The sequence below is a fragment of the Chiloscyllium plagiosum genome, unplaced genomic scaffold (assembly GCF_037043375.1).
Source record: "Chiloscyllium plagiosum isolate Xiang-an unplaced genomic scaffold, Cpla_swu_hap1 HiC_scaffold_45, whole genome shotgun sequence".
Lineage (NCBI taxonomy): Eukaryota > Metazoa > Chordata > Chondrichthyes > Orectolobiformes > Hemiscylliidae > Chiloscyllium > Chiloscyllium plagiosum.
The window spans coordinates 17,096,612-17,111,785 of NW_028270183.1; the positions used below are offsets into that span (position 1 = coordinate 17,096,612).

General features: G+C 43.2%; 1 protein-coding gene across 3 annotated transcripts in view; it reads left to right on the forward strand.

The window, feature by feature from the left end:
- The first annotated feature begins 7,484 nt into the window (after positions 1–7,484).
- Positions 7,485–15,174, forward strand: part of LOC122552189 (adhesion G protein-coupled receptor E3-like) — a 63,805-nt gene continuing 56,115 nt past the window's right edge. For all 3 annotated transcript variants that reach the window (XM_043694785.2, XM_087983490.1, XM_087983489.1), the window contains exons 1-4: positions 7,485–7,549; positions 9,697–9,777; positions 12,183–12,317; positions 13,495–13,629. In XM_043694785.2, coding sequence (XP_043550720.2) covers positions 7,519–7,549; positions 9,697–9,777; positions 12,183–12,317; positions 13,495–13,629 — 382 coding nt within the window. In that variant the 5' untranslated portion in view covers positions 7,485–7,518. The remainder of the gene's footprint in view (positions 7,550–9,696; positions 9,778–12,182; positions 12,318–13,494; positions 13,630–15,174) is intronic.

A 15,174-nucleotide genomic window follows, 5' to 3' on the forward strand; every position in this document is an offset into this window, starting at 1 on the left:
GGAAATGCATGACAGAAATGTGGAGATTGTTTCAGAAGCACTTGCTGTGAGTACTGGATAGATTTGTCCCACTGAGGCAATGAAGGGATGGTAGGGTGAAGGAACCTTGTACAACAAGACGTGGAACATCTAGTCAAGAGGAAGGAGGAAGCTTACTTAAGGTTGAGGAGGTGAGGGTCAGACAGAGTTCTAGAGGGTTACAAGGTAACCGGGAAGAAACTGAAGAATGGACTTAGGAGAGCTAGAAGGGGGCATGAAAGAGCTTTGGCCGGTAGGATTATGAAAAACCCCAAGGCGTTCTACACTAATGTGAGGAACAAGAGGATGGCCAGAATGAAGGTAGGGCTGAGCAGGAATAGTGGAGGGTACTTGTGCTTGGATTCAGAAGAGGTTGGGGAGGTCCTTAATGAATACTTTGCTTCAGTATTCACGAGTGAGAGGGACTTTATTGTTTGTGAGGAACAATGTGAAACAGGCTGATATGCTCAAACAGGTTGATGTTAAGAAGGAGGATATGCTGCAAATTTTGAAAAACATGAAGATAGATAAGTCCCATGGGCCGAGCAGGGTATGCCCAAGGTTTATACGGGAAGCAAGAGAAGACATTGCTGCACCTTTGGCAATGATCTTTGCATGCTTACTGTCCACTGGAGTACCAGATGATTGGAGGATGGCAAATATTATTTCCTAGTTCAAGAAGGGGTCTAGAGATAACTCAGGGAATTACAGATCAGTCAGTCTTACATCAGTGATAGGCAAACGATAAGAGCGGATTCTGAGAGAAAGGATGCCTCACAAGCCTTATTGAATTCTTTGAGGATGTGACAAAACACATTGCTGAACATAAAACAGTGGATATGGTGTACATGGATTTTAGCAAGGCGTTTGATAAGGTTCGTCTTGGTAAGTTCATTCAGAAAGTAAGGAGGCATGGGATACAGGGAAATTTGGATATCTGGATACCGATTTCGCTGGCCCATAGAAGGCAGTAGATGGAGAGTATTCAGCCTGGAGCTCAGTGACCAGTGATGTTCCACAGGGATCTGTTCTGGGATCTCTGCTCTTTGTGATTTTTATAAATGACTTGGATGAGGAAGTGGAAGGGCACTTTAGTAAGTTTGCCGATGATTCAAAGGTTGGTGGAGTGGTGGATTGTGTGGAGGGCTGTTGTAGGTTGTAACAGGACATTAACAGAATGCAAAGCTGGACTGAGAAGTGGCAGATGGAGATCAACCTTGGAAAGTGTGAAGTGATTCATCTTGGAAGGTAAAATTTGAATGCAGATTACAGGGTTAAAGGCAGGATTCTTGGAAGTTTGGAAGAACAGAGGAATCCTGTGGTTCATGTCCATAGATCCCTCAAAGTTGCCACCCAAGTTGATAGGGTTGTTACGAAGGTGTATTTTGTGTTGGCTTTCATGAGCGGGGGATTGAGTTTAAGAGCCGCAAGGTTATACTGCAGCTTTATAAAGCCCTGGTTAGATCACACTTGGAATATTGTGTTCAGTTCTGGTCACCTCATAATAGGAAGGATGTGGAAGTTTTAGAGAGCGTGCAGAGTAGATTTACCAGGATGCTGCCTGGACTGGAGGGCATGTTTTATGAAGAAAGGTTGAGGGAGCTAGGGCTTTTCTCATTGGGGCGAAGAAGGATGACAAGTGACTTGATAGAGGTGTATAAGATGATGAAAGACTGAGATAGAGTGGATAGCCAGAAACTTTTTCCTGGGTGGAAATGGCTATCACAAGGGGGCATAATTTTGAGGTGATTGGAGGATGGTTTAGGGCAGATATCAGAGGTAGGTTCTTTAGACAGGGAGTTGTGGGTGTGTGTGTAATGCACTACCAGTAGTGCTAGTAGAGTCAGATATATTAGGGACATCTAAGTGACTCTTGGATAGGCACATGGATGACAGCAAAATGAAGTGTATGTAGGTTAGTTTGATCTTAGAGTAGGATTAAAGGTCAGCACAACACTGGGGGACAAAGGGTCCATACTGTGCTGTACTGCTCTAAGTTCGGTGTTCTAAAACAGAAATTGCTGGAAAAATTCAGCAGGGGATTGGTGAGTTGGATCCAAAATTACGGGAAACAAAGAGGAATGGTACACAGAACATTGAACATTACATTAATGTAGTGCAGTGCATGCCCTTCGGCCCTCAATGTTGTGTGGATCTGTGAAACCAATCTGAAACCCATCTAACCCACACAATTCCATTCTCATTCATATGCCTATCCCGTGACCATTTAAATGCCCTTAAATTTGGCAAGTCTGCTACTGTTACAGGCAGTGTGTTCCACATCCCTACTACTCTCTAAGTAAAGAAACTATCTCTGATATCTGTCCTATATCTATCACCCCTCAATTTAAAGCTATGTCCCTCGTGCTAGCCATTGCCATCCGAGGAAAAAGGCTCTCACTGTCCGACATATCTTACCCTCTGATTAAGTCACCTCTCAACCTTCTTCTCTCTAACAAAAACAGCCTCAAGTCCCTCAGCCTTTCGTCATACGACCTTCCCTCCATACCAGACAACATCCAAGTAAATCTCCTCTGAACCTTTTCGAAAGCTTCCACATCCTTCCTATAATGCGGTGACCAAAACTGTACGCAATACTCCCAAGTGCGGCCGCACCAGAGTTTTGTACAGCTGCAGCATGACCTCATGGTTTCGAAACTCAATTCCTCCATCAAGAAAAGCTAACACACCATATGCCTTCTTAACAACCCCATTAACCTGGGTGGCAATTTTCAAGGATCTATGTATCTGGACACCGAGAGCACTCTGCTCATCTACACTGCCAAGAACCTTACCATTCGTCCCGTACTCTGTATTCCTAATACTCCTTCCAAAGTGAATCACCTCACACTTTTCCATGTTAAATTGCATTTTCCACCTCTGAGCCCATCTCTGCAGCTTATCTATGTCCCTCTGTAACCTACAACATCCTTCAACACTATCCACAACTCTACTGACCTTATTGTCATCTGCAAATTTACTAACCTATCCTTCTATGCCCTCATCCAGGTCAATTATAAAATTGACAAGTAGCAGTGGACCCAAAACAGATCCTTGTGGTACACCACTGGTAACTGAATTCCAGGATGAATATTTCCCATCAACCACCACACTCTGTCTTCTTTCAGCCAGCCAATTTCTGATCCAAATTGCTAAATCACCCTCAATCCCATGCCTCTGTATTTTGTGCAATAGCCTACTGGGGGGGATCCTTATCAAATGCCTCACTGAAATCCATATACACCACATCAATGGCTTTACCCTCATCCACCTGTTTGGTCACATTCTCAAAGAACTACATAAATATTGTTTGTGAGGCACAACCTACCCTTCACAAAACCATGTTGATGATCCCTAATCAAATTATTCCTCTCTAGATGATTATAAATCCTATCTCTTATCACCCTTTCCAACACCTTATGCACAACCAAAGTATGGTTCACTGGTCTGTAATTACCATGGTTGTCTCTACTTCCCTTCTTGAACAAGGGAAAAACATTTGCTATCCTGCAGTCTTCTGGCGCTATTCCTGTAGACAATGACTACATAAAGATCAAAGCCAAAGGCTTGGCAATCTCCTCCCTGTTTTCCCAAAGAATCCTAGGATAACTCCCATCTGGCACAGGGGACTTATCTATTTTCACTCTTTCCAGAATTGCTAACACCTCCTCCTTGTGAACCTCAATCCCATCTAGTCTAGTAGCCTGTATCTCAATATTCTCCTCGACAATATTATTTTTCTCCAGTGGGAATACTGATGAAAAGTATTTATTTAGCAGTTCCCCAACTCATCTGAGTCCACGCACCACTTTCCACTACTGTGCTTGATTGGCACTAATCTTACTCTAGTCATTCTTTTATTCTTGATATACCTAGAGAAAGCCTTAGGGTTTTCCTTGATCCCATCTGCCATGACTTCTCATGTCTTCTCAGCTCTCTCTTTTGGTCTTTCCTGGCTAACTTGTAACTCTCAATCGCATCTTAATTGCCTATATACCTATCCATTTCCATCACTAAAGTAAACATAACAGAATTGTTGTCACTATCACCAAAGTGCTCACCTATTCCAAATCTAACACCTGGCTGGGTTCATTACCCAGCACCAAATCTAATGTGGCATTGCCCCTTGTTGGTCTGTCTACATACAGTGTCAGGAAACCATCCTGCACACATTGGACAAAAACTGACCCATCTAAAGTACTGAATATCGTACTTTAGTGAAGAGACTTTTTTTGTGAATGGATTTCAGTGGTGTTCCACAGGGCTCAGTGTTAGATCTCATGCTGCTTGTGGTATATGTTAATCATTTAGACTTCAATGTGGGAGCCATGTGTGGGAAATTTGCAAATGGTGCAACAATTAGCAGGGCAGTTGATAGTGAGGAGAATGGCTGTCACCTGCAGGATTGTACCAATGGTTTGTTGAGGTGACAGAATCATGGCAAATGGAATTTGATCCAGAGAAGTTTGAGGTGATGCATTAGTTAGGGTAAACAAAGCAAGGGAATAAATAATAATTAGGAAGGAGGGCACTGAGAGGGCTAAAGGAAGAGAGAGACCCCGAGTGTGTGTCCCCAAGTCTCTGAAGTTGACAGGATTGGGAGATAAGTTGTTAAGGAAGGCATGGGGAGGCTTTCTTTCGTATTTTTTGCAAGAGAACGGATGCAATGCTGGAACTGGTTAGGTTCCAGCTTTCTGACACTGGTTAGGCCGAAGGGTTTTGTGTGTAGTTCTGCCCACTACATTAGAGGGAGGACAGATTTGATGTTGAAAATACAGAGGAGATTTACAAGATTGTTACCAGTATTTGAAAATTGCAACTATGAGGAAAGATTGAATAGGCCAAGGTTGTTTTCCTTGTTGTGAAAATTCTACGCAGACACAATCACCTAGGGGCGGGAATCAAACCTGGGTCCCTCTCGCTGTGAGGCAGCAATGCTAACCAATTGACACTTAACTGCCCTCTGAAATAGGCCTAGCGAGCGACTTAGTTCAAGGGGAATTCGGGATGTACCATAAATGCTGGGCCTAACCTTCCACTCCTATGTCTTATGATCTTCTTGGCAGAAAGCCACTTCATGTCAGGGTAGTGGGGTTGATTGGTGCATGTATCCCGGAGATGTTGTCTGAAACGTTTCGCAAGTTGGCATCCTGTCTCCCCAGTGTCGCGGAGACCACATCAAGTTGCTCAGAGGTAAATGGGAAGGGTGTGGGGCTGGGGGAGTTGATGAGAGATAAATGGGAAAGGTGAGGGGCTGGGGGAGTTGCTGCGATAGAAATGGGAGGGGGGGGGTGGGGTGGGGAGTTGGGGGGGTGATTGCTGAGAGTCCAACATGGCACCTCCGCATCATGTTTTGATAAAAGTAATTAAAACATTGGCTTTTGCATGCAAATCAGAGGATGTAAATATGAATCAAAAAGATTTGGCGTACCGTGTTCTGGTCAGATTCTAACTAGAGCATTGCATTTTTTTTTGGATCTTTTATGGCAAGTGGGTATCACTGGTTAGGAGTGGAAGTAAGGTCATTTGGTCCATCGAGTCCACTTTGCCATTTAATCACGGCTGATGGGCATTTCAACTCCATTTATCCACACTCTCCCCATAGCTCTTAATTCCTTACGAGATCAAAAATTTATCAATCTCTGCCTTGAAGATATTTAACGTCCCGGCCTCCACTGCACTCTGTGGCAATGAATTCCACAGGCCCACCACTCTGTGGCTGAAGAAATATCTCCTTATTTCCATCCTAAATTGACTCCCTCTAATTCTAAGGCTGTGCCCACGGGTCCTCGTCCCCCTGCCTAATGGAAACAACTTCCCAGCATCCATCCTTCCAAAGCTATGCATTATCTTGTAAGTTCTGTTAGATCCCCCCCCCCCCCCAACTACTAAACTCTAATGAATACAATTCCAGGATTCTCAGTCGTTCATCGTATGCTAGGCCTACCATTCAAGGATCATCCGTGTGAATCTCCGCTAGACATCTCCTGTGCCAGTATGTCCTTCCTGAGATGTAGGACTCAAAATTGGACACAGTATTCTAAATGGAACCTAACTAGAGCTTTATAAAGTTTCAGAAGCATATCACTGCGTTTATATACTAACCCTCTTGAGCTAAATGAAAACATTACATTCGCTTTCTTAATCACAGAATCAACCTGCAAGTTAACCTTTAGAGAATCCTGGACTAGCACTCGCAGATCCCTTTGTACTTTGGCTTTGTGAATGTTCTCACCGTTCATAAAATAGTCCATGCCTGTATTCTTTTTTCCAAAGTACAAGACCTTGCATTTCCTGGACCACTCTCCTAAACTGTCTAAATCTTTATGCAGCCTCCCCACCTCCTCAGTATTACTTGCCTGTCCACCTAACTGTGTATCATTGGCAAAGTTTGCCAGAATGCCCCCAGTCCCTTCATTCAGATCACTAATTTATAAAGTGAACAGCTGCAGCCCCAACACTGAACCCTGCGGGACACCACTCGTCACCAGCTGCCATTCCGAAAAAGAACCTTTTGTCCCAACTCTCTGCCTTCTGTCAGACAGCTAATCCCCAAACCATGCCAGTAGCTCACCTCGGACATTTGGGCCCTCACCTTACTCAGCAGCCTCCCGTGAGGCACCTCATCAAAGGCCTTTTGGAAGTCGAGATAAATAACATCCACTGGGTTTCCCTTGTCTAATCTACTTGTTACCTCTTCAAAGAATTCTAAGAAGGGAGAGATAGTCAGCCCCGTTATTATTGCTTCTTGTTAAGTTTCTGCATGATTAAAATTTTCCTGACAATGCACGCCAGTCCTTTAATTTCCCACAGGACTCTGTCAGATAGTCACGGAATTCAAATTCGCTGGCTTTTTCTAGCCGGCAATCTCTTACAAACAATATTTTAAGTAGGAAATGTTTATAAGCGCTTAGGGTTCTAATCCATTTTTATAATACCATGTGCTGGGCAAAGCAACCAATCTCCTCTTGTTGCCAGAGACAGATCAAATTCTGTATTGTACCATCTGGTAGTCAGTCCATCTCAGGAACAACCACAGGCTAGGTACAGAATAAATTTCCCTTGACACTATCAAACTTTGTCATCTCATTCAGTTTGATGTTTAATATATGAATTGGTCTCATTATGAAGAATTTTCTGACTTAGGTGAAACTGATTTTAATTCACTTTATTGTTTCTTTCATCAGTTTGGATGGACAGTTTACAGACCAGAGAGCCAAATTCTGGGCAAAGCATTTACAATCTTAATGATTTCTTAGGACTAGAAAGTTGATCCCAAATGTTTGTTGGTCCTGATACGGCCTCTGTTGAAATGACTACAGTCACATTACTTCAACAAAGATGAGTTTTCTTTTTCTGGTCTTGATCAGGGCCCCAGGAAATTATTTAACTTCCTCCCCCTGCTGATTGGATCATCACAAATGAAAAATAATACAGAGAACGTATTTCTCATTCGGTGCCAATACAGTGCAGCAGTTACAGGAAAACAGTTCTGTTGACATGAAAATCGGATGTGGCTTGCTGTTTCTGGGTAAACCGTTTTATTAATTATTTTTCTGATTGCTCTTCTCCCCTCTATCATCTTCCACCTTCCATTCTTTCTCATCCTATGCTGGTCTCCTTCCTTCTTCCTTCCCTTCCCTCCTGCTCACTTTTGTAAGCCTATCCTCTGTCATCCCCCTGAACATCTCTTCCTGGCCCTGACTTCTCTGTCCTCACTACCCTTCCTCTGCATTCTCCCTCTTTCTTTCTCTCCTGTTCTCATTCCCAGTTCTGTCTTCTGGTTCTTCGTGTCCCCTCTCTTCACCCGTGCTCTCCCATCTCCTCCTTTCCCATCCCTTTCCTCTTTTGCTCTAACTCCCACCTCTTCTAGCCCCTTCCCCTGTGCCTTTCGCCCATCCTGTTCTCCTTTCTCTGTTGAAAGCAGGCAGATAACTGTATTCTCACCAATGTCACCTCTTGCTTTTCCTGTTTCTCTCACAACACTCCCCTTCTGGAATCTTCTGTGATCCATGATTACCTGTGTCACTTAAAAAACAAAAGTCTGGATCAATTTTTTTGTTATTAGCACAGACAATTCTTTCAGTATGTTTTAAAAATGCAACTTTAAGATTTTAACCAGCAAGGCAGGAAACATAAGAATTTGTAGAACTAACTTGCCTTCTCCATTTTGAGAAATGTTGTTGATTCTGCATAGTCACTAGAAACAGATGTAAACAGACCTCATTTATTGGTGTGAACAAAGTCGTAGTTGCCTGGTGAGTTCACTAAAGCTGACTTTCAAGGGACATTATTGATTGAGTCAAAGGGATAAAACGCTAATTAAGCCACAGCTTGAGTTTCATGCCTTGCTTTGGGGTCTCGGTTAGCTCAGTTGGCTTGACAGCTGATCTGTGCTGCTGAATGATGCCAGCAGCATGGGTTCAATTTCTACACTGGCTCAGGTTACTTTTCCTCTTCTCTTGCCTGAGTTGTGGTGACCCTCAGGTTAAACCACCACCAGTTGTCGGTCTCTTATGAGAAAGCAGCCCCATGATATGGTAAGATTATGGAAATTTTAACTTTGTAAGGACTCTGCAAGAAGTTCCAAAGACTTACTGAGAGAAAAAATGGCTCCTTATCCCAGTCTTAAATTGGTGTCCCATAGTTCTGAGACTATGCCCTCTGGTCCTAGATCATGAGGGGAAACATCCTGTCAGCATTTACTCTGTTAAGGCCCCTTATGTTTCAATGAGATCACCTCATTCTTCTAAACTCCAGTGAGTAGAGACCCGGCCTGCTTAATCTTTGCTCATAAGACAATCCAATTATAGTGAAGTTGACAGGTAAATCTTTGCAACCACAGGGTGATGGGAATCTGGAGCTCACTGGCTGCAGAAACTCGTCACATTGTTTAACATAGAAGATAGACACACTTAACTTGATTAAACACAATTAGAGTTTAGTCTCCAGTATGGTAAGGGGCTAGGTGACTCAAATTTTGAAAGTCTACCTCCATTCTATCATTTAACATCTTTTACAATCTAACCCCTCAGGGCAGCAGGTCACATGGTCTCCAGCAACTCTTACATCAATACTGCATCATGGCACCAGTGATGTCATTACATTGCAACTGTGTCTTAAACAAGTCCCTGTTCGCTATTAGTAGGAGCCTTGTCCACAGCCTGAATTGACATTGCTAATATCGCCTGGCAACACAATAGATGGGAGGGTGATATTTAAGGTATTAACCACTCACCTGACTCTTCCCTGCCTAATGTGGAGGTGGATTAAAATCAAGGCCAATTGGATTTTATTAGCCAGGTTTATTTGATAGAGTCTTGTAAATCGTGATACTGACCTCATTAAGTCTCTTAATTTGACATTGAGCTTCAGGTAAAATGTCCATATGAAAGTTACCAGATTGTTGTATGAAGCCAATGGGTTTCACAATGGCTTTCAGGGAAAGGGAAAAGCCAACTGTGCCTGGCCTTGGCCTGAGCACATGTATCAAACTCAGGCAATGTAGTGGGATCTCAGTTGTGTTTCCAACCAAACCCAGTTCCATCCTCAGTTCCTGTTGTTGAAAAGTTGATGGAGAATGGGTGAAAGTTTGGAGAATAAGTAAACTCTTTCAGGGCAAGAAGAGAGCTAACTAAGGAGCAAAATTCTAAAATAATTCATTTCTTTTTCTCCTAGTGGCCTGCTGCATTTGGAGGCTATGCCAGACTAATCCTTGTCCACCAGGTTATTACTATCGTAGAAGTCATGGCTGCATGGGTAAGTGTTAAAGAAGATCAGGAGACTGCCAGATGATTAAAGACAATGATCAGATCATTCTCCGTCAGTTTCTGACTCTCTCGGTCAGGCTAAAAGGAGGCTGCAATGTCTGTATCCTGAACCATGTTTGGATATCAAACATCCATGCCTCACACACACAATGTCCCACTCCCATACCCTGCACACATATACAAGCCCATGCCTCCCACTAATTCCATATCGATAGCCACACCCATGCACTGCACCTGTGCCCCACACCCATGCCTCACACCAATACCTACACCTATGCCTTTCATCCATTCCTCACACCTATGACCATCATCACCATGAACAATGTGGCCTGTCTGCAAAAGCCATCTTTTTGCATTTTAAACTGAAAGAAAATTATCCTTCTCGTGAGTGGAATGGAGCAAAAGAGTAAGGAATCCTATGACAGATCAACAGGGCTTTGGAAGAGCACATCTAGTGTACTGCATGCAGGTTATTTAAGGAACAATATATTTGAAATTGAAAGAACATTTATGAGGCTGATTCCTGGGATGAAGAAATTATCTCATGAGGATTGGATGGGCCTATATTCATTGGAAGAATGACAGTGGACAGGAACCTTAGAAAGGGTCATGGCGAGATGGGCTGTAGTGTGCCATGTAACAGAATCGGGCCAGGAGTTGGGTGTGACACAACCTGATGTCAATAGTATCTGTTGTGTTTTTGCCACGATGTGAGATGCGTTTCCCACTGAGGAAGAGTGGGTTACTAATGAAGGGGGATTTAGCTTGTTAAACACCTTGTTAACAGTGTTACTCACCTCATCAATATTCAGCTTTCTATCTGACCAAACGCACCAAGCAAGCTTGATGTCAGGAATGCTCAATGTAGGAGTCAGATCAAGGACCTAGTGTTTACAGCTCACCACTCATTCTGAACAATCTCTAAATCGGACACCAGGCACCAATGTCTTCCTGGCCAAATGCACCTCACATCCACATGCATTCATATCCAACATGTGCTCACTTGGATTCACCCTTTGAACATCTCCAACCCACTTGGGCTTTCAATGCTGCTCCAGCAAAGATCATTATAATGCTGCACCAAGGATGCTTAGAGACACACACCCAGCGCATGGACTATCTCCAGGCTGTTTGCTTACTGTCATAGTGCACGCTCACTGCAAGCCTTACCAAGATACCCACAGTATCCCTGCCTTATATTACCTTGGCTTTTTGTGCTTTACCCCTCAGTCCCACATACCAGCTCCTACTAATTCTGAAGAAGAGTCATACTGTACTTGAAATGTTAATTTGGTTTCTCTCTCCACAGATGCTGCCAGAATTTTTCCAGCACTTTTCTGATTTTCTTTTCAGATTTCCCACATCTACAGTATTTTGCTGATATTACTTCTGTCTGGCCTTGCTATCCGACACAGACTGAAAGGAAGGAACCTTGTCATGGTTGTCAGCAAGCCACAGTCATCATTGAAACATAGAGAACAGGAGCAGCAGTAGGTCATTTGGCCCTTCAAGCCTGTTTCAGTATTTATTAAGATCATGGATGATCATCCAGCTCAGTAGCATATTCCTGCTTTTCCTCCATATCCTTTGTTCCCTTTACCCCTAATTACTATATCTAGCTCTTTTTTTGAAATCCTACAATGTTTTTGTCTTGACTGCTTTCTGTGGTAACAAATTCCACAGGCCCACCACTCTCTGGGTGAAGAGAATTCTCCTCATCTCAGTCCTAAAGGTTTACTCCATATCCTTAAACAGTGACTTCTGATCCTGGTCTCTCCCGCCATTGGGAACATTCTTCCTGTATCTACCCCGTCTGGTCCTGTTCGAATTTTATAGGTTTCAATGAGGTGCTCCCTTCATTCTTCTGAACTCCAGCAAATATAATCCTAACTGATTTAACCTCCCCTCTGACATCAAGCCCACCATCTCAGGAACCAGCTCACTACACTGCCTCCATGATCAGAACATCCCTCATCAGATAAGGAGACCCAAACTGCAGACAAAGCTGGGGCAACAGACTTTGTTCAGAAGTTGCTGCATGATGTATCTTCTAATTTTCTTAATGGCTGCATGGCTGTCCAAGGTCTGTGCTAGAAGCCAGTAGAATGGTCATATTGACTGACAGAGCATGCTCGAAAGGCCGAATGGCCTACTTCTGCTTCTAGTCTCAATGTTTCTATATTCATGGTGCATGAGATGGATTTTTGATCAAGAAAAGAGTTCAGCTTTATGTGGAACTGACAGGAAAGTGGAATGAAGGCTACATTTGGGTCACCTATCGAGTGATTGTCCAGGCTTGAGGGGCTTGAATGTCCTGCTCAAGCTCTATATCTTAGGTTCGAATTTGAGTGAAATTGTGATCCAGCAATGAATGAACATTACTGTTTTACACAGAAATCGATAAGTGTGAATCGTCACCGTGTGATCCATCTGCAACATGTCGCAACTTAAAGGGGAGCTTTGAATGTTACTGTGATCAAGGTCATAACCCCATTCCTGGGAGCTCCAGCACTGAAATAACTTGTGAAGGTAAGGAGGATAATGTTATAAGCATTTAAATAGGGGCACTAATCTCTTGGTTGTGATAAAGTTGTCAGTTCTCCAGAAACTGAAAGACTGGAGCGACTGGGCTTGTATACCCTTGAGTTTAGAAGACTGAGAGGGGATGTGATTGAGACATATAAGATTATTAAAGGATTGGACACTCTGGAGGCAGGAAACATGTTTCCGCTCAAGGGTGAGTGCCGAACCAGAGGACACAGCTTAAAAATACGGGGTTGACCATTTAGAACAGAGATGAGGAGAAACTTCTTCACCCAGAGAGTGGTGGCTGTGTGGAATGCTGTGCCCCAGAGGGCAGTGGAGGCCCAGTCTCTGGATTCATTTAAGAAAGAGTTAGATAGAGCTCTCAAGGATTGTGGAATCAAGGGTTATGGAGATAAGGCAGGAACAGGATACTGATTAAGGATGATCAGCCATGATCACATTGAATGGTGGTGCAGGCTCGAAGGGCAGAATGGCCTACTCTTACACCTATTGTCTATTGGTCCAGGACTCCAAAGGAATCAGACACTACTGTCTAACTCAAACCTGCGAGAAATATTGGAAGGAGAATTAAGAAGACAAGGAACACAAAATAGTACAGCACAGGAACATGTCCTTTGGCCCATCAAGACTGGGCCCATAGATGATGCCTTCTTAAATTAAAAACCTTTTGCATCTATGTGGTCTGTGTCCCTGTATTCCCTGCCTATTCATGAATTTGCCAAAATGCCTCTTGAATGTTGCTGTTGTATCTGCCTCCACCATCTCTTCTGGCAGTACATTTAGGCATTCCTGCACAACATACCCCCTAATGTTCTTAATGGCTGCATGGTTCTCCAATGTCTATCCGTAAAACCCATGAGGATGATCAGCCAACATCATATTGATGGATGGAGCACAATCAAAGGGCTGAATGGCCTACTCCTGCTCTTATTCTCCATGTTTTTGATATTCAAGGTGCTTGCGATGGGTTTTCAAACAAGAAAAGAGTTGAGGGTTGTGAGGAACAGACAGGAAAGTGGAGTGAAGGCCACAATCAGGTCAGTTATTGAATGGTGGAGCAGTCTTGAGAGGTCGAGTAGCCTTCTCATGTTGCTATCTCTTAGGTTCTAATTCGAGCTAAACAGCGATCAGCTATTAACAAACATCATTGTTTCCACAGATATTGATGAGTGTACATCGTCACCGTGTGATCCATCAGCATTATGTCGTAACATAATTGGGAGCTATGAGTGCTACTGTGGTATAGGGTTTACCCCCATTCCTGGGAGCTCCGGCAATACAACAACTTGTAAAGGTAAGGAGGATAATCTTAAGTGTGCAATTAAGTGGGTGTCACTAATCAGTTATTTGTCCAGGATGATCCTGAAGAGAATTGAAAAGAATTGTCAAATCTGCGAGAAAATCGAATGGATAATTAAGAAAACAAAGAATAGTTAAGCTCAGAAACAGGCCCTTTGCCCCTCAAGACTGCACCAATATATTATGCCTTTCTAGACTTTGCCTTTACATAGTCAGTATCCCACATTTCCCTGCCAATTCATGTACCTGTCAAGATATCTCTTAAACATTGAAATTGTGTCTGCCTCCACCATCTCCTCTGGAAGTGCATTCCAGGCACTTAGGTAAAAAGGCACTTACCACTTCAAAGAAGACTGTCACATCTCCTTTAAACATACCTCCTTTTACCTTAAACCTGTGTTCCCTGTTAATTGTACCCTAAGAGTAAGACTCCAATTCTCCATTCTGTTTGTACCGCACAGTTTTCTTGATATATTCTAAATGCATTAAGCACAAAAGCAAACAAAATGCTGTTTGGCACTTCAAAACAGAGGTTGGGTGTGCTCATTTTTATAGGATTTCCTGGGTTCTCAAGTTTCCACAGGGCTCAAACTTGTGTATGTAGTGCCAGCGAGGGACTGGAGAATGGACCCAGGGTCCAAATATGCCAGGACCCTGTCTGAAGGTTCAGAAGCCACTTCCAAACTTGGTGCACTCCTAACCACAATCATCAAGCCCTCATTAAAAGCATTGTCCATTGGAATCAGCCAAACTGCTGATGCCTCCCTGGAATCTGTGTCTAGACCCAGGCAAAAATGCTGGGCACTGTTGCTTCTAAAGAGTAGGCTGCCTATAGGCAGAGAAGGAGACCATTCAGCCCCAGAAACATCACTGTCATTCGATGAGATCCTGGTTGATCTGAACTGAACTCCAACTAGCTGCCTCTGTTCCATCTCCTTTAATAGCTGTGACTAATAGTTTTGGTGTCTTTTGTAATGAAGGATGTACTTGCCTTGGAGACTCCACACTGGAATTTCACTGGGTGTTTCCTGAGCAGAGGGGTTGATCTATAATGAGAAGCTCAGTAATTCGGGCCTACACATTGAAGTTGGAAAGCTCATAGAAGCTAATAATCAGCTTGCTACTCCTTTCAAACCTTCGCAATAATTTCCCAAAGGGGAGGGTGTGTGCATGAAGATAGGAAAAAATGAGTGATCAAGACAGAATGGGATGCTCAATTGCTCCATTAGAACACCACAGCATAATGCAGTACCTAATGCTTTGGTTATCAATGTCACAGATACTCATGCTTCCACTGTCAAACCACTGTCAGTGCCTGTGTACTATCTACGAAAGGCACTGCAACAGCTCAACGAAACTTCTTCAACCCATCTCCAGTACTCAGAAGCACATGAACACCAGACTGTTGAAATTTCCAGAAAGTTATAATTGAACATAAAACTGGAGACAATATTTATACATTTTTAAAGGCACTTATTTACAGAGATACACTTTACAAGCATTCGCCTCCTAATGTAACAACCACTCCACCCTTCTACTC